This window comes from Molothrus aeneus, chromosome 4, assembly GCF_037042795.1.
Source record: "Molothrus aeneus isolate 106 chromosome 4, BPBGC_Maene_1.0, whole genome shotgun sequence".
Lineage (NCBI taxonomy): Eukaryota > Metazoa > Chordata > Aves > Passeriformes > Icteridae > Molothrus > Molothrus aeneus.
Window position 1 is genome coordinate 41591667 of NC_089649.1, and position 24566 is coordinate 41616232.

A 24566-nucleotide genomic window follows, 5' to 3' on the forward strand; every position below is an offset into this window, starting at 1 on the left:
GAGAGGCACAGTAGCATTAAGCTACCATCAGGATTGAGAGGCTACACTGTTCTGAAGCCAGCAGATACAGTGGGTAGACCTTTAGGTGGCCACCTTGTGTGCCAGGAACCAGTGACACCCTACTGAGATAAAGAATTCGACCTTGAGGATGCAACAGAGAGAATTGGTGTATCTTCCTCTCACATTTAAAACTATATTCAGTTCTCCCAGAGTGAAGTGGCTGGGGTGAGATTTCCTATTTTTCTCCTCTATCAGGATCAGAGATTTCAGAATCTGCATTAACTGAAATAAGGGTTGACTTGATGTTATAGTGTTGTACAGGTTTTCATCTAGGTCAGTACCTGCAATTAGATAGGCTTACCTTCTGATTCTATCAAAGCCACATCCAACTTCAAATCTCCCAAAATATCACTACAGGATGATGCAATACCACTGAACTTACCCCAGAGTTTCAGCATCAGGACATGTTCTATGACTTCTTGTGTCTGTATTTCCAAGAGTTTCCCCACATTTACAATTGGTGTGTTTGGTGTGTTAAAAAGAGTTTTGAGTCTTTAGTTTGGAAAGCACGTGATCTCATTCTGTTTTAGAAAGCCCTGGATGTGTACTCCAATGCCTAATATAAAAACTGTCTTTCATTTTTGCCAGGGATCTGATCAATCCAAAGCACACTGCTCTCTCCAACTGAAATCCAAACCTCTGTTGTTGTCAGGTCACTTGACACTCACACTTCCTCATTTTCCATACCAGATGAAAAGAAACACAGAATATGTATCATATGTAGTAGATTTATTTTTACTTTTAGTTACCTCACAAAGACATAAAAATTAAACAAACATTTGAAATAATGAATGACATTTTAAGTTTGTAAAAATAGACATTATGCACACTTTTATTTTCAAAAGGATTTTCAGATTTATGAGCTTTATCAATGAAAAAATATTAATACTACACATTTCCTCCATGATACCTGAGGAGCAGAATTATATTTTGTGCCCAAAAATAATTCAGGAAGTAACCTTGAAAAGGGTGCAACGCTTTTTTTTTCAATCTCTGCTTTTGATATGGAAATGTAAGTAATAAATGCAGTGACACACACATTTTAAAACTTTTGAGTTCTGAAAAAATACTTTAAGACATTTTGAGAAGTCTTTGAAGATATGGACATTGTATTTAAATCTTTGGGACCTGTGAATTTTTAAAATAAATTTAAAGTATGTATAATTTATTTTGATTCCACATTCTACTTGTATTATAGGCTTACATTATAGAATGGGTAAAGTACATGAGATTGTTTGTCTCTGGGTTGTTAATTTTTTGCTAGTCTTGTGGACTTGATATAAAATTTTGGAGATTTTTCTACTTTAGAGCATGTTCAAAGTACCCCAATAAAGAATTTATGACTTGGTTTGATGTTTTCTAAAAGTGCTAAGTATGGTTTTCCCATTACGTGTGTTTATGTGGCTGGCACCTACCAGAAAACAATGTAGTCCTTGACAAGTTTCAGAAATTGATTACAAACCCATATTCCTTCAGCTTTTTGGTTTTTTGTTCCTTAAGACTTCACCAGGCTTTTTAATAAAAGACCTTGCCTTTGCATATTTTAATTAACATTTTATTTTAAAGTTGTCCAAGCTTTAATTTATCAGCAATAAAGATATTGTGATGATATTTCCCCATTGTTTCTAGTACGGAAATTTAAATATGGAGATACGAACATCCACTATCATTTTCTGCAGAAAAGTTTTAAAATTTGTTTTCATTCTCAATTCACAATGAATTCACAATTCTTATTAGAGTGTGAGGTTCTTTTTCCAAAAAACAATTTATGTGTGTGCATGCCTTAGAACAATTTTCTGCAAAGTGATGTGAAAGTTGATATCATTTCAAAATCATTAAGACAATGTAGAACTTTTCCTTTGCTTCATACTAACCAGTCTTTATTATACTAACCATTTATTGTGTGACTTGACATTTATTTTTTATCACAGTTGCTGCATCAGAAAATTAAGGCACTATAACCCCAAATTCAGAGCAAAGTAAGCAAAACATGTTTGGGGCATACATTAATGATAGTTGAATAATAGCAGACATGAACAACTGCTTGTTTTGTACTAAACATGTAAAATTGCTGTTTTTCTAATCTGTCAAGTTTCTACATTTATAGCGGCCCAGCCTGTAAGACTTTGATGGCGTTGGTGTTTGCACAAATACCTAATTTAAGTTAAAAGTAATATCTTGCTTACAGCACTTATGTATATAATATATATATATATATGTGTGTGTGTACATAATGCTGTAGCATTCATGTAATACCTCGGCTGTTTCACTTTTTGTGTTCTGGAGAGCTTTTTTAGTTTATACTTCCTTGAGTTATACTGACAGTTTCAAAACCAATATTTTAGCAGAATTTTGGTGGTATAATAATCTATTGCTGGCTAACAAGGACTTCTGCCTCTCTCAGAATCCCATAGGGAAAGGTTTAAAAGCTGCTACTTTGGATTTAGGCAGAAGTCTTGACACTCGTACTGCAGTTCTAAGCTGGTAAAGGCTTTTTGTGTGCATGCATACATTTGTGTGTTAACCTAGGACTAGCATTTGGGGTAAACCGTGACTGTTTCGTATCCCTCTGGTGGCCTCATGCGGGCGCGGGCGTGAGCTTCACAGTACAGCTGGCCCTCCACAAAGAAGTAGCCTTTTTGTTTCAGGTTGAGATCGCAGTCAGAGCACACAAAGCATTCCGGATGCCGGTATTTATCACGTGCCTTCACCACTGTCCCTCTATTTGGAAACAAGGAAAAGAAAAAGGCCCAATCAATGAATACGAATTCAAAATGAGAAAAGAAACTGCAGCAACCCGGATTATTAGAAGTTGTCTCTGCCGATGGCAGGGGGTTGGAACTAGAGGATCTTTAATGTCCCTCCCAACCCAAACCATTCTGATTCTATGATACAAGGTATGTTCTAGGTATTTATTTTAAGGCTTTACAGTTGTTCATCTTGTGGTTTTAGAAACTACTATATAATTTAAGGTTGGATGTTGAGTTTGAGTAGGTGACATGAAATGCTGTAGAGTTGATCACATAGTTCACAAGCCCTGGAAAATGAAGAGTTTGAAGAAACATGTTGGTATGGTTACAGGACAGAAAGCACAGCCTAACTTATTAAAAGGGTGACAAAATGACTTTCAAAACCACATTGCTTTTTCTTCATGTGTGTGTTTTCTCAGTTCATCACTATCTGTGTTCTTTGCTGAAGTTAGTGATATCAATCAGGTAGAAATCTGATAGTTTTAAAACAGGACTATAGAGCTTTCTGAATACTCCCACTGGGTTGGGAAAAGGATGCTTTGCATTAGCAAGAAATTTTTGGGAATTCACAGCCTGACACAGCACAGCATGGGTAGCTGCTGGTTTCATTGTGTAATTGTTAATAATTGACTTGCAAAAGGTCCTGAGAAATCTCAATTAAAACCTCAGTGGTACTTAGTCAAAACTTATATAATCTGTATTAAAATTGTTGAAGGTACAGGTTATAATTTGACATTTGGAACAATATATTTTTATATCTCTATTCTCTAGCAGCACTTCTGTAGTTTCCAGTGGTGTTTGAGGATGACATGTGCTTGAGCTGGGGATCTCTAAAACGAAAAATAAACAACTTACAGAATCCCACTCCCACATTTGTCACACTGTGGCACTTTCTGGACACCAGGCATGGCAGTAGGTATCTTTGTTACAGGTGCTTTCACACTTCTTGTTCCCACAGGGCGCCCATCTGAGAAACAAAACAATCCTGTTATGTACAGGATAATATAAAAGCATCTGATGCAGTTAAGTACTTTTCTGCACTTTTCTGTACTTTCTGTACTGTATGTACTCTTCTGGATGTTTTTACAGGCTTTCACTTACATGAGCAAACAATGCAATCCCACTAGAAAAGTTTAGTAGGCCAGATTCCACCTCTTTGGAATCAGGAGAAATATTTTGTAAGCTGTAGCCAAAAGTAAGTCCAAAAGAGTTTGCATATGCAGTGCTCTCTGCCTCATGGACATCACCTAATTCTCTGAGAGTAGGTCTTGGATGTAGCAGAGAGGGAGGAGGATTGGACTTTAACACAGAAACATGACATAATCCAGACTTATTGTCAGAAATCTTCTTATTTATATAACTAACCGTACAACAATTTGGAAAGATTAGTAACATGATATCAATACAAAATAATAGCAAAATACAAGAAAATGCTAAGTAAAATCCCACAATGATATATATGTAGACAATTGGATGACTTTATTCCTTCTCCAGTAACTATTGATATATAAACATTAAAATTTAAAATATTACCTTTTAGGCTAATTTTGGTTCTATTTTGGTCTTTATGTTCTTTTTGCTCAATTTAATAAACTTGCTGCCTTTAATAATTTTATTTTCAAAACTTCTTCATTTGAAGGAAATATGACTATAAATTATATTGTCTTCAGTTTTGATTTAGAATGAAGAGGAAATAAGATTTAAGGGGATTTCAGGATTAGTTTAAATTCCTTTTTTCCTGGATGTGGAAGAGAGTGTTTTCTTTCTTGGTGTCATGAGTATAAGCATCTTGTCCCAAAAATGCTCACAGAAAAAACTTCATGTTCAGTTCAAGTCAACTTTGGATATTAAAGATCTTAAAATCTGAGAGGAGATTCTGGAAAATGTGATCAGCACCTGCATTGTATTCACAGAGGAGACTGCTTGCTGTAGCAAGGAGGGGAAATGGCAGGAGACTGGTGTGGCGGCTATAAGGTCAGGAATTATTTGGGCTTTCAGGAATTCTTGTATCTCTAATCTTTCTTATTTTCTTCATGGATTCCCCCCTCCCACAAACATTTTGAAAGTATTTGAACAGGTAGAATATGTTGTTATTAACCACCTTCCTCGGAGACTAAATTCTGGAGCACCTTAAAGGAGCCAGACTGGCGCGGCTGACTGGGCTCCTCCTGGTTGGCGTGCAGCATCTTGTACACGTCAGACTGACACACTGAGTTGGGAGATGGGTCACTGTGTCAAAGAAGGAAGAGCAGATAAAAACAGTTTATCAAACATAACTCTAAAGCAATGTCTCTACCAGGCATAGAGTATGATTCAAGAAACAAACATAAAGACATGTTCCTATGACTACTGAGAAACTTTCTTCCCAGGTAGCATTGATTTATATGGCCTCCTTGATCTAAAAAGTAATGAAAATAATTAAATCAGTGCAACTGTTACAAAAATAAATCTAGAAACTCATTTACATATTTCCATAATTACTATTTTGGCTCTACTGGCATTTGAGAAAAGGCCATTTAATCTCAAAGTAGTTTCATTCCAGTAATCATCTGCTGTATTACCAGGTGCTCTCTGCTATGGTATCCAGAAGTTCCCTTTTTGCAGCAGCTGCTCTCAAGAATGTTGTTAAAATCACAACTCATGCCTTTACATAAGGTCAGCCAAAACCTAACCAGTCAAATCTTTTGGGAGAACATGACTTCTAAGTTAGCTTGATCACTAGGTAACATGGTGATTATTTGGCTAAGAGAATTGTTATTTATTAAACATACAGAGATTACAAAAAAGGAGTGAAATAAATACTGCAAAATAGGAAACACTGTAAGGTGAATACTGAAAAATGGATGTTCTATTTCTTAATTTAATAAAAATAAAAAGAGGATTTCTTTTGCAATGGCAGTGTTATAATAAAAATATAAAGCAATTTATTGCCCAAACAGGAGTTCATGGTTGAATCTCAAATGATCTGTGAAACAAAGATTTTACTGAGAATATTTTCAGAGGCATTTTAAACTCTGCTGAATATTTCAAATTGTTCATGATAAATGGCATCCTAAGTAGTCAAGAGGAAGAATAGAGGTCTGTAAGCACTGACAGGAATTAGACTGAGTATGTAGCATTTGTAAATTTCATGCACTTACTGGGGGTAATCAGAAGCATCCAAATTTACTTTGATGAAGTCTGTTGTCTTACAGCTACACACGCAAATGTCCAGTTTAAATTTCCTGTTGCAACTGGCTTACTACTGTTCACGAAGAATTAGACTGGGTTTTTCTTTAAATGGTTTAGTTTGTTTCTCCAGGTAGCATCCAAGCTGCCAAATGGCCCAGTAAGAGCAGCAGCAGTTGGACAGTGACCCCTGTTGCTTAAGTGAATTTTTTGATCTTCATCAATCAGTAGATTTCTTTGAGCCATCTTTAAGCTGGTGAAAAAACTACCAGTTTCTCCTGTGAGCTTTTAATGAATAGAAGTAGTGTAGTTTTTACAATTCTTGGCAATGTTTAATTAAACCCCTGAATTCTCTCCTCTTTACTAAACTATTTATAAATATAAAGCAGGTGATAATGCAATTACATACAGAAGGCAAAAACCCCAGACACAAATGTGTCATTTTACATTTCTTAATGTATTCATAGTGAAAACCATCCCACAGCAAGAGACATTTCAAACCTGCATAGAGAGAGTAGGCGATGTCACAGGCAGTGTGAAATCTGATTACTTTGGGCTTAATCCATTATTTCACAATAATGAAGCAGCAAATTTTTCTTTTATTGTTCTCTAATTGTTCTGATTGAGCATAAATATTTGAGCAATAGAGTAACTTCACTCTGAAAAGACTTCATTAACTACAGTTTTCATTAAATAGGATGAACCTAAATACTTTTATATAGATATGGATTTTTTGTTAGCAGCAGCCAAATTCAGCAAGGTGCTGAAGAAGGCTCATTGGTGCCAGTGATTATTCTTATTTAAAATATTAGTACTTAGCTTTATTTTATGCCATACATATTATGAATTATTAACTTAAGTACTGTTGTAAAACAGGAAAATAGGTCACTATTATGCAAAGGTAAAGATAAAGCAACCTAAGTGGTGAATTGTCTCCTAAAAATGAATAGTGCTTTAAAATTTTTTATTGTATAATCATAATTGTTATCCATATACATAAGGTTCCTATCTGACTTTAGTTGTGCACTGAATAAATTCATAAGTCAGACAGGAATTGTAGGCCTACAGTCAATTCTGTCTCTTTTTATATGAGATTTAGTTGTACTGAATGAGTCTAGAATGGGAGTTAAGTATCTAGAATACTATAACCATCTATACTATTTCCTAATCTTCGTAACCTGAATTTCAACAGTAGATATAAATTTTGTTTATTATTATTTTATGAATTATTAATAAGATGAAAATTTAAAATCATTATTAGATAAATATAACAGTTGATTAAAAATTTTTAAATTTTGGAGTGGTCAGTCAGGCAGTAGTCCAGGCAATATCATAGTTTTTATTTATTAGCTGCAATTCTAAGATTATTACTTATGAAAAATTTATTTGTACATTCTGAAGGACTCCTTTAATACTTTGGGTTAAAACCCAGAAATGACTAATATTTTAGTGAATATTGAATGGTTTTAAATTACTTGGTTTCTCTCTAACCGTTTTCCCCCTTTTCATAGGAACAGTGTGATACTATTTTTTTTGGTATACTTTAAATTAGTGTATTTATAAATATTATAGATGCTGCTCTAATTACCTTATGACAGGTGTTTCCCCCAGAGCTGTAGAAACTTGGCCTTGCAGTGTTTCCATGATATTGTCATCTGAGTACAACTGCATAGGTGTGTTAAACTGGGCGTGTACAATCTTGACACCGGGAAGCTCCATTTCCAGGGGCACATTGGGGGCCATCTTAGACACCGCTTTCAGCTCCGTGGGGCAGATGGAGCTGACCGTGCTAATGGAAGAGGGGGTGCTGCGCCCACTGCCACAGTCCAGCCCCGAGGGAGTGCTGCATCCACTGTGTTCATGGCCACAGGGCAGGAAAGGGTGCAGTGTGCATGGGATTACAGAGAGTGAAGACAAAAGGACAGGGGTACGGTGATGTTAACAGCGCTGAAAAGCATAAGTGGAGCGAGCTCCGAAAAGCAAAAGTACAGAAAGTAGAGAAAAGCAAAAGTACGTGTGGTTATTGATGATAGTTTTCCTATAAAAAGTATCAAGGCCAGTTATAAAGCAGTCCTCAAAATTCTGGCATGCATTTTCTTTAAAGATAGTAAAAATCCTTTGATAGATGAAATAATTCAGTATATAACATTATTTTACATTTTTAATGCTAGGTTTTATTGTGGAATAATGAAGCCTCCCTAAAATTCTCTGTTCTAAGTGAGTAATTCTCATAATCTATCAAAAGGGTAGGAGGCAAACTTTATGTAAGTTGTTCATGTCAGAGACAGAATAAACACTTGCAGCACTGGAAGAATCCTAGACACATCATTCCAGTTCTGTACCTCACAATTATCTCACTTCACTGCCAAAAAACTACTATGAAGTAGTGTAATACAATGAATGTGACATTTCCTAGTTTTACTTAAATTCTAGAGTAAAATATTTCTGTATCTTTTAAAACTAGTTTAAACAAATTAAAAAAAATATATTTGTTGATCATTGCAAAGAAGAAAAGTTAATAAAACATCCAGGCTTACTTTTGCTTTTCTAAATTACAGTGTTTCCAGTAGAATATAAAGTGGTCCTCCACAAAAGCAATGGGTTAATTCATAGAATTAGTCTTATGGCTTTTGAAGTAGATGTTACATATAATTTATATATAAAAAATAAGAGGTACACTTTTAAAAAATATTAGTGTTGCTTGACATGACTGAAGTAACTGTACACCAATTCAACATACCTGGAAAGAGATTAGCAAAAGAATGTGAATATTAGACCTGAAGTCTTTTTCAGTATCACTATTTTGAATACTTCAATCTTGTCTGCATGGTACCTCAGAGGATTTCTTTGTTAAGGGGTATTTCTTTGCTGTTGCCGTGTAACAGCACATAACCAATTCTTTCTACAGTCATTGGTTTGCGTTTATGTGATATTCTGAGCTGTGGGACAATAAATGCTTCATCTCTGTCCTCCACCCTGATATCAGGGTTGTGGGTAGTTCTTTCCAAGCTGTGTAAACCTGGGACAATGCTCTGTTTCCCAGTTTGATAGTACAGAACTCTGCCCAGTAGCTACTCTTGGGTGAAGTAGAAAACCCAAAATTCTCTCTTTGATTCAAAGCAGAATTTGTGTAGGACCACTTTCTCAAAGTTTTAAAGGGAAATACACATTTTTTCATCAAAGATATGTCAAACAAAGGCATTCCTGAAATAGGAGGCAAGCCTTAATGCAAATATAGTTGTGCATCATCACCAAGCATGAGCCAGCCAAAAAATTCACACAGGGCAACATACATATTTGCAGTATTTTCTTTTAGAAGAAACAATACCACCCCATTAGATCCTGCAGTAGAATAAGTTCTGTCAGTGCTAATAGTGTTAGTAAATGGAATGTAGCAGGAAAAGACTAGAAAAAGCACAACTGTCACTCTCACTACATGAAGCCAAAGTAATATTAAAACAGAATAAATTATAGGTAAAAAATGAATAGCATATAGTTATATATTAAAGACAATTTCCAGTTAGTTTCACCAGAGTGAAGTCCCAAATTCTGTCCAATGTCCAATCCATTAGCTCAAACCCACAGTCCACAGTCATGTCTTCTTTTAGTCAGAGTCCTATTTAGCCTCTGCTATCTATTCTAAAGGGATATTTAGAGCTGAGGTGGTTTATTTTTTGCTGTGTTTAGCAGTGGATTAAGTCCAACTGATGAAAATTAGTAGAAAAACTGTAACTATCAAGGTTTTGTAGATGTAACACCCTCTGTCAAAGATTCTGCAGTTTGCAAGTGCAAACCTTCCCAGTGCTAGAATTCCAGACAGACCTTGCCCAACTGAAGTTCTTAAATTTGTTGCATTGCAGTTGGGGTAGTTTTTGCAGTTTATCTTCTTCACTTTTTATTCTGGTAAAAGGCCATTTACTTCAACATTGATGTCATTAAAAATACGACATCATTTTCATTTCTTAATTGTGAGATTAGGCTTTTGATACTCATTTGATTCTTCATAAATCTAGGCACTTGTAAAATGGTACCTAGTGGTCCCACATACTGCTACTGCTAGAAAGGAAAAAGGATCACATCACAATATATTTCATCCCTCAGGCCCTTTTGAGCTTCCTTGTGGTTTTAGCCACAGAGCTTGCATTGGTTTTGTCCCCTCTGTAATAATGAAAACAGTAGTGAGGAATTTCATCACCAGTTAAGACAGAGGTTTATTACACTAAAATAATGGATCTAAATACATAAGACTTTCTGCTTTGGAACTTTACATACCTGTGGCATCAGTTTTGCTACTTTTAGCTCAGCAGTAGGTTGTCCTCTGGAAAGAGGTCTGCTGAAATGCAAATTTGAAATCTCTGAAGGGCCTAGCTTAAAACTTTCTATCTTTAACTATCTTTTATTTATATGTAATATGCAATATATATGTACTATGTAGCTATGTTTTATTTAGCATGTTAACAAATTACACTGTGTTTGGTCAGAAGAAGATATCATAGTGGCAAAGATCTGTAAGTGTACAATATCTGGTGCTGCGCTGTAAACTGAATCATGGCTGCAGTTACTTCAGACTCAGATGGTAGTGTAGATCTACTTTGCTTTGGAAAGAGAAATTGGAATTTCAAGCCTGAGTTCTGAAAGACAACCATTTAATTATTTTTGTTTGTTTGCTTTTAATTTCAGCATTAGATTGTCTAATACTGTAAGTAAATTTCAAATGCATCAGAATGCTTAGTTAATGTCAATGGTGAGTATCCATCCATTAAAAAAATAACACCATGCATCAAATCCAGCACAGCACTCAAAGTTTATAACCTGCTTCGGCCTGAGATTATGAAGGGTTTGGGCCGAATATTATGCTTGTGCTCAAAGTAGTTGATATCCTGTAAAGCAAAAAGAGATAAAATAGCTTTCTTTGGCCTACAAATCCTCATTCAGTCATAATGCTTTCTAGTTTAAACGTAGCTAACAATGTTTACAAATTTTAACCACAAAGCAACCATGTTTAGTTTGTTCATTCCCGGTGCTCAAAATACAATCACTGTAGTGTTCAGAAACATGCAGAGTAAAGTGCAGTTACAGGAGAGAAGGTTGGAGGGTAGTGTTGCAGCCCAAAGCAGAGGGCAAATTGTAGCTACCTGCAAGAAAGCTGAATGGATAGTTCTTGGTGTTGGAAAAAAATATTTCTTTGATCACCCTTTTTTTTGGATAATGAATAATTTCCTGAGTCTCAGAAAAAAACAGCAAGAGCTGGACTTTTAAATTGAAACCAGAACAGATAATGACATACCAGAAATGACGATGTATCGTAAGTAAATACCAATACTCACTTTTGAGCTGAGTTAGGAATGAGACCCCTCAGTTGTCCATGAAGCGCATCTTGAATATTGCCAGATGAATAGAGCCCAATTGGAGAGTTATAGGAGGAGCTCACTACCTGTCTTTTGTCATCAATATTTGCTGCTGCAACAAAAGGCTGGGCCCTTCTGTTGTGAGCTGTACCAATAGGCTTGAATTCCTGTACATGATAGGCAGACAAAACACACAGAGCTACAATGCACACCAAAGCTAGCAATGGGTAAATCTGACAACACCAGTTTTGTTAATAACTGCATTTTTACTTTTGCAACTCTGTTATTTTTTAACTGGTGCAGGCATATTATATTTTTCCATGAATTTTGTATGTCTTACTTGAGCCATACACATTAATTTGTCACCTCCAGGAAAACAGAAGGCTTAGAAGAAATGGGAGGGATGAATATTATAGTGACCTTTCATATTGGTCCCCAGATTTGACACAGTTTACATTATTCTTATAAAACATCAAATGTATGCTTATCTTAATTTCTTTGCTTTAGTGCTAATCTCTAGCTTCTTCATTTTCACATTCTTCCAAAAGTATGATTTTATTGCAAGTGTCTTACCTAGAAAACACATAATTTTTAATGCTTATTTTAACTGAAATAAAATCTTGAACACACATCAGATTGAGGACATTCTTCTGAATGTATTTAATTTTTAAAGCATATCTGTGTATCAAAAATTTCACTGCTCTATAATTTAATGTGAAATCATCATAAATAAGTAAAACCCAGAAATGGGTAAATTTGAAAGCATTCTGCCTATGTGCCCATATTCTGCCATATGTTTTTTGTCATTTACCAGGATAATTTCTTCAATTTGTGGAATTTGAAACGATAACGTCTGGAAATAAAATCTCTGATGGTTTATCAGATATCTTAATATGTCCTTCTGTAGTGGTTGGCCAGGAATGATAAAGACATTTGATGCATGAAAATTCACTTATTTGTGTTCTGCATATTTATTACAGTGTGCTTTGAGGCCCTTCCAGCTCAGGTCCAGTCCTAAGCCTCGGAAATAAGGACTTTGAAAAAAACTAATGTTTTCGTCTGCCGAGGGTTTTTTCCCTTTTTCCATAGTGAGTGAAGGACATGAACTGCTGCAGTCCATCACCTTGTCCTGATGGCATGTGGCACTCTTTGGAAACAGTGCTGTGAGAGGAGAGCATTTGATCTTTCATCCATATGGAATAAAAAACTTTTGTTTCTAACAAAGAAGTTTCTACAACCTGACTTGGTCTTTTCCTTAGAAACTTGAACTTGCAATGTTCAGATAGCAGAGGTCATTAATACTTCAATTTTCATAGAAATTTTTTCCAGTTCTCCAGTTGTGTTTGGTATTGAGTACAATTGTTATACAACAGTTTAGGATCAGACTAAAGAAAAGTCATGGATATATAGAATATGCAACCAGAAAATGCAAACAGTAAAAAGCAGTTTTATTAAATGAAAATGTTGAGCAGCATTGCACTTTAAGAGGCTACTGAAAGCAGTAATCAGATAAATGAGCACAAAGCTTTTACTTGCAATTCCTTCTTTCTGCCTGATAGAACAGAGTTGCAGTTAATAAAAATGTATTAGTAAATGGAAATAATCTAATGGTTTAGGATCATGGCTACTTAATGAAAGATATTAATGTCAAAGTATTTAAAATTGATTCAAATCCATGTATGATACAAAACAAACAAAACCAACTGTGAACATTGTAATTTCATCCCCATATTTCATTTCTTATAGAGAAATGAAGATGTGGCACCATAACAACATGTTTACAATGTAACAGTTGTGAAACAACTTGCAGTTAGTGAGACTTAAATTCTACTTTCTTTATAACTCATCTATTAATATAAAATGTCAGTGACAGAACATACAGCAGCAAAAGTAGTCCAGCTCTTGTGTTTATTTGATATCGTTGAGTCAGTGAAAAGTCCTCTTTTAGTTCAAAAGCTAAATGAGAACTGGAAGTTGTTGAAATTTCAAAATAGGAATATTGGAGAATTACAGTACTTAATTTATTAATTATTTTTCCCAACTGACTGATTTTTTTGCAGGCCTAGCTACATTTTTGCATTGATACAGGTGTCAGGGATAGAAATAATGTAGCACCAAAAGCCTGTAGAAATGCATCTGTCACAGCTTATATGATGGCATTCCTTGGGGTAATTGCTGTGACAAAACACAAATGTGTACATTTTGGAGGTATCTTGTGACTAAGATCTTTATCTTTGAATGCTGTTAGAAAGAGGGGTAAGTCTTTAAAACTAGTCCAGCACAACTGTATTGTTTCAAAAGTTGATTATTGATGGTAATAGACTAATAACTTCTTAAAACAATGGGTTGTGTTTTTCTTAGATTTTTATACTTATCTACATGCATAATATAACTCCCAGGAATGCATAATCTCCTTCATGGCCAAAAGTCTAGTCTGACTGAACGTTTAAAGTTCAAAAGCAAAGGTAGAAGTAAGAAAGAAAAGTTCAAATAAAAACAATTAAAGAAATTGTGGCAATGAATACAAAATTATTTTCAATGAGGTTAAAGGGATCATAACAGAAAACATTTAGGAGTCATCAATCTTTTACATTGACAATACAGCAGAAAGCATTTTAAAAGTAATTTTATGACAAAATTTGCCATGTAATGGTTTTGTTTTCTCTTTTTACATATATTTGTTGAGAACCTTATGTTCTAAATTGCCTTTATGCAGAATACAATGTGATTGTACTAGTAATTCTTCAAGTGGTCTGCTATTTCCTATTATTTATCCATCACACTATAGGTTGCTCCAGTCTATCAAAATCAAGGTGGCTGTTTTTTTATGTGGGAATGTGTAGCTTTCAAGAATGACTCTCAGTCAGCCACTTAGTGCTGTGAATTAGAATTGTTGCCTCAGCTTCCTCTTCCCAGATTTAAAAATAGTGAGAAATTTTACTGTGCTCTGACAATTGCCTGTATCAGTCTCCAGGTACTTTTTGGGATATTCTCAGGCTAATATCTCAGGCTAAACCTTCACACTGTAGCAAACTTCTTAACTTCAGAAGTTTGCTACAGTGTGAAGGTTCCTTGTTCCATGCTGTATGTGGGCACAGTATTTAATTGTTTATCAGGTTTCACATAGCTATCTCCATGAATCTGTAGAATAATTCTCATTCATTGAAGATAAAGTAAGCATTCTTTGCCAAATATTTGGCCACATTGCTGAAAAATTTAAAATAGGGTTTCCATTCATTTGTAAGTATCTTTTATTAGCTTACAAACTTGAATTAGATACTTATTAAGAAGATTGTGTAAGTCATCATTTGTTATTGTTATTTAGTTGGCTCATAATGTATTTTAAATAACTGACTTCTCTTAATGTTCTTAGTGAATTTTAAAATGTCTATTTGATGAGAGTGAAAAAAATAGATACATTTATAAGATCTATGACCTTTTGAGTAATTTCAGTTATTATATATACATATAGAAGTCAGGGGTTTTCCATTTCTGCACACCAGTAAGTGTATGCAACACTTTTGGATAAAAGTTTTCTATATTTGAAGTAATACATTACTGCTTTTGCATTTTTCTCCATTTATCTTGGCTTCAGTGCCTATCTTTATTGTTAGAATTCAGCAAATTTTTAAAAGATTTGGACAGCACAGGTTGTAGTTGTGCAAAAATTTGTCATCTGAGATTCAAGAAACTTTTACTGTTTTCTATACTGCTGTGTCTTGTGATGTGACTAAATATGCTGTAAAATTTCATATTAAGTTCCAGCAATTGTAGAAAAATAGGCTATATGTATTTTTTATTCCACAGGCAGTGGTGGACACTCCGATGGAAGAATTTAATCTAAAATGTAAAACATCCCACAAATGATTTAGTATATTTGCTTGCAAGCATTGCGACTTTTTGGATGCCTAATATTTATGAAATATACTCAGTACTCCTGAACTTCCTAGGAATGAAAAAGAGATATACTAAATGAAAATTCTGTCTGTTTAATGTAGGAGAAACAGTTTTTCTGATTGCCCAATGGAGGCTGCTTTTCAATAGTCTGCCAAATAGCACTTAGTGAAATCTTGTGATCTATTTTTAAGGAACTGTCCTTTTTAGGAATGCAGCTTTCATGCAGAGGGATTGCTCTTGTGTCATGCATGCCTGCATGGTTTTCTCTAGCTTTTGTAGTGAATTTGTTCCATTGCTAGTCATCTAATGTGTATCCTAGCTCTTCCACAAGAATATGCATTTAAAATAGTTTTGTTTCTTCACTATAGTATTTCTGCTGCTGAAGAGGCTATATTATTTCTGATGGAGTTTGCTGTATCACTTAAAGTTTTAGATCAGAAAGAAGAGAGAGAAATGTATCACTGAAATGCTGTATTCATGTTTGGGAGCATCTCCGTGAAAACAGAATTGGTGGAAGTATTTATTGCACAGGGTTTATTGAAATGGAATCTAGACTTACATTTTTTTTTCCCTAGGATATCACAGAATAAATACTTTGACATATTTGCTTTGAGCCTGGCCTTCCAGGATCAGCAGAATATTCTTCCCTCCCTGCTCTTGAGATAACAGCAAATGTTTATGTAGGTTAAAGAGGAATGTAGGTTAAAGAGGAAAGAAATAAAGGATGAGTTGTAAGCAGTGGCTAGCTAATTTGCTATTAGCAATATGAAGGCTTTGACTGATAGTAGCTTTTCTTTTTTTGAGTTTGAAAAGAGAGATGGCTTTCAATTGATTGGATTTGCTTTAGTCATATACAATGATCAAGACTTTCCTAGTCAGAAGTGGCGAGTGATTTGCTTATTGACCTGTACATGGATCTTGTGTAAATATGTAAACTTCAGTTCTGTGGCATAGTATAAAAATGTGTGGAGGTAGAGAGATTCAGGATTTAAAGATCTCTCTGTTTAACTGACTACATCAAAATGAAGTTTGTGATCTGATGAGTTCATCACTTAGGTACTTGATATTTATTCTGAATGAAGAACTTCCACCTATGACGAAGAATCTCTAAAAGAGTTAAAGCAACTTGAACTGTATCAGAATAAGAGGACATCTTTTATTTCTATAATAAAACTGTGGTGATATGTAGACTCTTAAAGGAAAATGAGAATTTGTTGTAGTTTTTTAATGTTTTGTTTTGGTTACAGCTGAAAAATCAAAAACATTGAGTCAGATAAAATGGTGTTCCTGGATGTCATAATCATGGTGGTTCATATGAGCTTAAGCTGGCCAATTATGGATGAAGTTCTAGTTTTAGAAGTTTTAGAATTTTAATGACCAGAAGAGAGATTTCTTTGAGTTTAAAAAGGCAAATGAAAATGTTTGGGTAACTTTTCAGAGTTCATACCTGAGGTTCAGCTTCCAAATTTATCTTGAAGGGATGTGCTTTGCCATCTTCTGAAACTTGTGGGGACCATAATTTAGTTCCTGCCCTAGAAAGAAAGTAAGAGAGGCAGAATTTAAATAATTTGAATTCCTATAGAGTTGTGTATGTCCCCATAAATTATAATGCAGCTTGTAAATCTGCAGGCCTTTTCTATGCTTTTTAATTATTTGACATAAAAATATGTCAATGATATGTAACTGATATCTATTAAATGTATTTACTTAAAAAAAATTATGTATGCTATTAACAATGGGAAATAGGTTGTTAATAGTTATCAGATGCAAAAAGAAAGGGAGATTAGTGCCATTCTGATCAAGCTAACCAAAGTTTTTAGTTGCTAGTTTTTAATGGTTGCTAGAATTTATGTTGGGTCCTCAGAATATTTTATATGAATAATTGAATATATTAGTAATAAGCCTAAACATCAATTTCTTTTTTTTAAAGACCATAATTTCCGTGTCAAGCCTGCTTTTCAATGTTGAAGTGCAGTCTAAGTATGCAAAGTATTTGCAAGGGGAAATTGAAGTTGCACAGATGATTCTTTCACTCATGTAGGCAGAAGTAACAAACATGAAAATATCAGTTACAGTTCTGTTTTTATTGACAAAGTGAAATGTGTCAGCTAATTTTAAAGTAGGGTAGTAGTAATGTTAAATATGAATCTGGTGCTGCTTGTTGTATATAGATTTATCACATCTTGAAACTGACTTCCCAGGATAGTTGTTAAATGGCATATCAATCTGTAGCAGAATATTGAATTAACAGAAGGAATTTTTAACTATGGTGTGTGCTCTAGTAATTCAACAACACTCCTTAAAAAAAAGGAAACACTTTTTTGTATTTCAAAAGAATTGTTGAAGTCAGCTACCATAAAGACCTGTGCCTCCTTGAGAGCCTCAGGTTAATCAGCCCTGTCTTAGTTTTGGAGACAGCTGAAAGAGTGTGCCAAGTGATTCTGATTACAGGCTGAGCAAATTCAGCTGGAGATGTGAAGCTGCAGGTTGTTTGTCTTCCTGGCTCTAGTAGAGAGAAGTGAGCACAAAAGTTTCTGGATTACTGCAGTTCAGGTAAGACAGTGTTTCTCTGTTTTGTTTTGAACGTTGCTTTGAGAATAATTTTTAGGCTTAATATGTTATGACCAAAGAGATTGATTGGCTTTAAACTTATGAAAGTGTGATGTGATGCTGTTTTCCCTAACTGGGATGATGCAGTGGCAGCTTCATGTGTAGTTGGGAGAAGGAGGCAGTGACGAGCGCATGTGGCTGAGGGAGTGTTAGAGCAGAGAGGTCACTGAACAACTGACACTAGATGGGGGTTTTATTATTTCCCCAAAACATGAAGAACTGCTTGCTTACTGACAGTAAACAGAAGACATGTGCAGTCAGCAGAATTACAGAATTACAGTATTACAGTGTGAATAACATGAGGGAAGCCGTTCTTTTTGTGCCTACAAAGATGGGTTCTGGGGAGTCTTGCTTGATCTGGAGTTTAAGAGGTAGGTTTGGTACTTGTACTTTTAAGGATCTTGGAAACTTCCTCAAACTATTTTAAATAGTTGCACCATATAATAATTGTACTGTTGATTGAGTAATATCTTCTTTCAGAAATAGGCAGATGTGTACACATACCTCTCTATTTTCAAAGAAAGCTGATGTGTAGCTGCTTTGATTCTCTCCTGGGCATCATTATGTGTCATGTTCTCTGTGCCTAGACCATCAATAGCTATAATAACATCACCAGGGCACAGGTTGGCGGCTGAAGCCTTGCTTCCAGGTGTAATCTGAAAAGACCAAAATGTAACTGCTTAATCACCATTCATGCCCAAAAATTGATAGAGAAAATAAACTTCATCACATTCCCCTATTTCCTATTGGACAGGGGAGGTACTTTGCCAAGGCTCTGCAGTTCTATTGTCAGGAAACCATCTGAATGTTTTACTCATCATAACTCCGAATTAAAAAGAAATTATCTTCACCTTTCTGCATTAGTCTCTACTTTGATTTCTGTAATTACTGTAACTCATCTTTAAATATTATTTCTCCGCTGCCATTGTAAATATAATTTGCTTGAAAAAAAAGTTATGTTTTCCCTTTAACAACACCAAGCAGTGGAAAAGCACTGGTATTAAATTGTGTTGCTGAACTTCTTAAAGTGCTTAGTTTTAAATCCCATGGCATTTAAGTACCAGTGGCCCTGATCCTTCATGGTGGTTTGTGTGGTGCAATTCATACCTTATGTACATGTACCACTATCTGTGACATTCACAGAAATAGCCCTAAACTTCTCTTTCTATGCTTGCTTTTTTCTTTTTTTGCCTAGCTGACAAACTTCTATATGGTTGTGAAACTAATTGAAATGCAACATAATTTTGCTTTGAAATAACTATTGTAGAGAGGCCATGACCTTAGATGTTACTGAAGCTTGTTCTAGAATTACAGGCCTGTATTTGCAAGAGGTGACTTCTCCTGCCACCACAACACTTACAAATACCACATACACAAGAGGTCTTAGGTCACTGAGTGGGATTTCCGTCCCTTACATATGTATTGCCATTTTGGGCAACTCTTGATTACCTAGACAGCAACATGAAATTGATGCCTGTAGCACATAAACTTCTGAAATTCAGCTCTCAAAGAGCAGAAGGGACAAGTTGGGTCATGCAAAGTAACATTAGCTGCCTGTTTGTAAGTAAATGAATCCCAGTGTGAAGGCAAAAAAAAGTCAATAAAGTCTTATTTCCAAATGTAATTCTTTTATCTGTGGTGTATATTAAATGAAAAAGCTATTGGAGAGAATTTTTCTCAGTATGGGTTGTGCTATAGTGAAAGTAAGTGTTGTCTTGACTGCAAAACATGCTATGGAGACGTTATTCAGCTGTGCTGTTTCACAGTTTTCTAGCAAAGGAAGAGAGTAAGCTGCCCAGTGTACTTCCAGCATGTTCTGAACCCCTGCTTTGGTGAAGCTGGCAGACTTGTCTCTGAAGGGGACACTACTGTCAGCATAAAAGCCAAATAGAAATTCTTTTTACTATGAGTTGCGCTGTATTAGTATTGAAATAATGGTAAAAATCAGTGAAGGGGAGTAGTTCTCTCCTCTTTCCATCTCCGCTAGGGCAGTCTAAATGATCAAAGAGATTGTTTTGTGAGCTCTTTTTCTGCATTCCCACATGTAAACTTATTTTTCATATCACTGCAACAAACTGCAATGCATGTGTTTTTATCAAGTCAGGCAAACTTTCCAAAGGGGTGCTTATGGCCAGCTTCAGACTTTTACACCCTCACCCTTCAAAAGAATGGACTAGTGTATTGTGTACTTAACAAAGTGTTCAGGTGCCTGAATAATCTCTTTGTATATGAATTGAGGAAGTTATAAAGTCTAAGTCTGAAATCTCTAAAATTGTCTACTTCTCAAACTTCAACAGCTGCAAGTGTAAATGATCAGCATTGAGACCACTTATACCACTATAATAAGACAGGGGTTAGAGGTATGATCATTCTTCTTCCTTCAACGTGGAATTGCTCCTGATTTGGCTTAGCAGGTTTGAATATCTCTGCAATGACAAACTGCAGCAGAATTCCTCGTGTTCCAATGTGACTGTTGATGCTTTAATACCTAACTGGGCAAGCCAACCATTCTTGGTTTCCTCTCAAGAGTAACTTAGCTTGTATAACCCTTATGGAGGTTACCCTGCAGCTTATGTGTTTTACACGTCACAACAAATCATCTGCTGTACCTGTGACATACTGCAGCAAAGCCCTGAGATAGTGATCCTGCCTTATAAAGTAGTGTGTCTGCCTAGCACAGTACATTCCCCTGCAGCTCTGCTGCTAGCAGAACATGCCCTGCTCCCTGTTGCTCCTAAATCCCTTGGATTTTGTAAGTTGTCAGCAGCTGCAGTGATACCACATAGATGTTTGAATGGGGTTACCATCGTTTGGTAGGAGCAAGGAGGGAAAGGCACAGGAGTCTGTATTTCCTATTCCTTGGCTGAACTGATCATTGCCAAGCTCCTGAGATGTCCCTTGGGCCTTAACACCTTGATGGGGGTTCTGAGCTCTACATGCCCAGGCCTGCTAGGCTGCAGAGCAGGCACCTGCCCTGCAGACTACATTTAGTAGGAAGGGACCACGTTGTGCAGTGCAAGATATCATGGGTATGATATTGACGTTGTTCTTTGTATTGACATGATATTGACATAATTTAAGTGGTGCTGTTTCTTAAGGACTTATTAGTGACACATTATCTGTGTATTTTGAACACTTAGAATTGTGTTGTGACAGTAGTGCTTTTGCTTGCTCACCCTGGCTTCATGAGGTAGATTCTAGTCTTGCTTTGGGAAATTTTTGCCTTGCTCTTCAGGCCATGTCTGCATGGTATGCCTGTTACTCCTGTATCCTGGGCATCTTGGATTTGGATAAATACAAAAATATGTGTTGGTCATTCAGATGTTACAGACTATTTAGCCACATGAGGGTCAAATGTCTCCAAGGAAACTCTGAAAAAATTTCTCTACATCTGATAATAGACTTGTAAAGCTTATCACCTTACATCATCATAAATATTTCAGGCTCTGTGTTTTTTGAAGAGCGCTATGAATGTCTACAGACAGAGTGGCTAAACATAAAATTGAGTTAATGTGAATACTTGTACTGTGATTGGTAAAGGTCTATAAAATAAAATAGAACTTAAATCTAGAGTTGATAATATTTTACCATTCTCTCCAAACTGCACAAGTTTCAATTGTTCCTGTAATGTTTCATTATTGCAATTTCTTTGCATCTGTACAAAGTTCCAAGTATTCTAATGTTTTCAATCTTTGTAGTTAATTTATTGGTTTTGACAATAATAGAATTTGAATATGTTGATTTTTACTCCCCTCCTGTGTTTCCTCTCTCCCAGTGATCATGGCCTGTAGTTTTTCATTTGCTTGAAACAGTCAAAACAACAGAACAATTTTCACATGATCTTTTGAAGTGACATCTGTTCTTTAGACAGGTGGATAATGATCTCTTATGCCGTCTGTCTCTCTTGACAAGTCCTGATAAAAGCTGTCTCATGTTGAACAAGGACTTAGCCAACCAATCTTAACACCTGTCCAATTATTTTATTCAGAAAATATTTAAAAATAATTTCTATTTATTTAGTTTTTCTTGTCAGGACAGTTAAACCTAGTGTGAATGGGCTGCTTATGATAACCTTTACAAAAGGAACACCTAGACCCCAAGAGGCAAGACTGGTGAATCTTTTGAAATGCTCTCTATTTCTTAAGGGGTATTGCATGAATACTTAATGAGGGACTCTTCTAAATGTATGCAGTGGCAACAAAAATACTAACTTTAAACAAATTTACTGTTAATATTCTTAAACCTGAGCTAAGCAAATGTAACATTTTTTTCCTATATATGTGTATTTTTATATATAGCTATATTTAATTGTACTACTTGAAACGTGATTTTGAGCATTTCTGCAATGGCTTATGTCTAGTGAGGCACTTGGTAGGTATGAGTCAACTGCAAAGTAATTTATTCTTTAGAAAGTTATATTTATAGTAACATCCTTTGTTATTGCAGTTTTAAACTTCATTGCACTTAATCTAAACACAAAGAAAATACAAACCAGACACCGCTAAAATATTTTTCATTAGAGATAATGGAAACTATTTTTCTTTTAGAGGCCCATAAAAGGCAAGAAAGGCCCCAAAACATCCAGAGATTTTTTTTTTTAAAATTCAATGTTTCTGTCTCCTCTTTCTCCAAAGGCTTTGCTATATTCTAGGTGTAGTTGTTATGTAGCTTCATTCAGTCAAATAATAGCTTTTAAATTTACTCTATTTAAAAGAAATAATTTTTTAATGCTTTTATAAACCTGGAATGAATCACTAGGTTAATTTTTACTAGTTACTATGTGAAAAGATGGTCCTTAAACTTTCTATTGATTCTTGTTTGGAAGCATATTTACTGCAAGATATCACTAGTGGTATCCATCCTTCAAGGCTTTTGACATATACTCAATACCAGGCAATGTGTATATAGTGAGTTGTAGTGTAGGGCTTAAAAAAAAACCAAAACCCAGAAAAAATGAAACAAAAAACCCCCGTAGCAATTAGGAGGCTCGTGGAACACGTATTTGGTGTGTCTAAGGTCCTGAAATGCAGCAGAAATATAAGGAGAATGAATTCTAGTCTGCTGGTCATTGAACACAATTTTGAAAATACAGAAATTCTCAAAATATGTACCCTGTATTTTGAGCACATCCACATCTGTAGATGCAGGGCAGCTGACAGTGTGTTGTATTGATGAGTCACTGGTTTCTTATATTGTAGCTCATATCTCAAAATCCACGAAAAAGAATCAAGGCTCAAATTCTTGCCATTTATTGGGGGAGGGAGGGCAAGGTAAACTTTTAGTTTCTAAATATGACAAAACCCACCAAATAACCCACCCTATTTCATATGCAGGACTGGATAACTTTCTAATAACTCACTTTTTTAACATTCATGAAAGTGAAAACTTTTCGATGTGTAAAAACAGTTATTGTTGCCTTTGCTGGCAATAAACAGAACTTGGTTTAATTAAATAAGAGTCAGATTAATCTGCAAAGCACAAACTGCCAGGCATGAGGAGCTGCTGCCAAGCAGTTTTCTCCCCTAGTGATCAGAGAGGCTAGTTGTGGAAAGCATAAAAGTGAGGTCTTGCTTTTAGTTGGTTTAAATGTAATTTTGAAAGCCTAGGAAATAATGCCAGAGTTTTTCTGCTGCCAACGCACTTGAATTTAATTTTGACACCTAAGTAGAAGTGCAGTTAAAGTCTCTTAGACCAATCACAGAAACATGTCACACAAAACTTGTAAAAACTCTTAGTATTCAGCTGGCTTTCCTCAGAACTAGCAGCTACTTTTTTATCAGCTCACAGCTTTGTCTGCATCTCTGAACTCCAGAAAAGTAAAAGACAAAAATCTACAGCAACTATTAAATGGAATAAGTAGAAAGGAAATTGAAAGAGTACATACCCTGGTTATGATTAAGGGTTGGTTAAAATCTATTCCTCCCGAGAGCCTGAATCCCCAGGGTGATGGTCCTTGGAGAACAACATTTTGTGGCATTGTGGACGGATTTTCCTTGTTACTGTTCTCTTTTCCTTGGGTCTGTGTGAGGAGCTGAGCTGTAGGAGGAAGGCTGCTGTCAGCAGAGCACCTGCCAGACAGGGCAGCCGACCTTTTATACCTCCTAAGAAGTTTTACTCATTCCAAAGCTGTGGGCACTGCACTTTATCCCTGCTCTTTGGGTGACGTCAGCCAGTCCCTTGGCTTCTCCACCCACAGAGGGGAGTATCAAACTCGGACAAATAAAGCTTGAATGCTGGAAAGTTTACAACAAATGCATCAACTTTATCTGCTGCTTCAGCGTCCCCCTCAGCCCGACAATCAGTAAGCTTCAGGATGCAGCGTCCTGGTTTCTTAAAGCAACCTTGTTGCTCACTTGGTATCTCGCTGTTTATGTTGCTGGTGTTTGATTCAGCTTTGCAATGCAGTGCTTTGATTTTGTACATTACTCTGGTTCATGTAAACAGAAGTACTAAAAAGGAGATTTCCCTCTCTAGGTCTTGTTTCACATCTTGTCTTATTTGTAATGTAACAGGGTATAGCGTTAAAAAGTCCTTCCAACCCTTCAGCTGCATTTTTTTAGATAGTCACTTGAGACCCTGGCATGCACCAGTCCTAATGCCTTGAAAAATCTGGACTGACGTCATACATATTTCTCATACTGTAGAAGAGAAATGCGGTATTAGGTGATGATGTCTTTTTCCCTTTGTACAAATCTTAGCTTTTTAAAGACAGTTGTCCTTTGCTTGTGACTTG

General features: G+C 35.6%; 1 protein-coding gene across 3 annotated transcripts; it reads right to left on the reverse strand.

The window, feature by feature from the left end:
* Window positions 1-770: 770 nt before the first annotated feature.
* On the reverse strand, window positions 771-23971 carry PDLIM3 (PDZ and LIM domain 3). 3 transcript variants are annotated; one of them, XM_066549075.1, is made up of 8 exons: window positions 23718-23971; window positions 18338-18489; window positions 16671-16755; window positions 10791-10858; window positions 7567-7830; window positions 4912-5039; window positions 3666-3777; window positions 771-2781 (listed from the first exon to the last, which is right to left on the reverse strand). In XM_066549075.1, the coding sequence occupies exons 1-8, from the start codon at window positions 23808-23810 to the stop codon at window positions 2592-2594; spliced, it is 1092 nt and encodes a 363-aa protein (XP_066405172.1). In that variant the 5' UTR covers window positions 23811-23971; the 3' UTR covers window positions 771-2591. The 3 variants fall into 3 exon arrangements, with proteins under 3 accessions (XP_066405172.1, XP_066405173.1, XP_066405174.1); XM_066549076.1 differs by having other exon boundaries at window positions 4909-5039; XM_066549077.1 differs by lacking the exons at window positions 7567-7830; window positions 10791-10858 and adding an exon at window positions 11306-11493.
* Window positions 23972-24566: the final 595 nt, after the last annotated feature.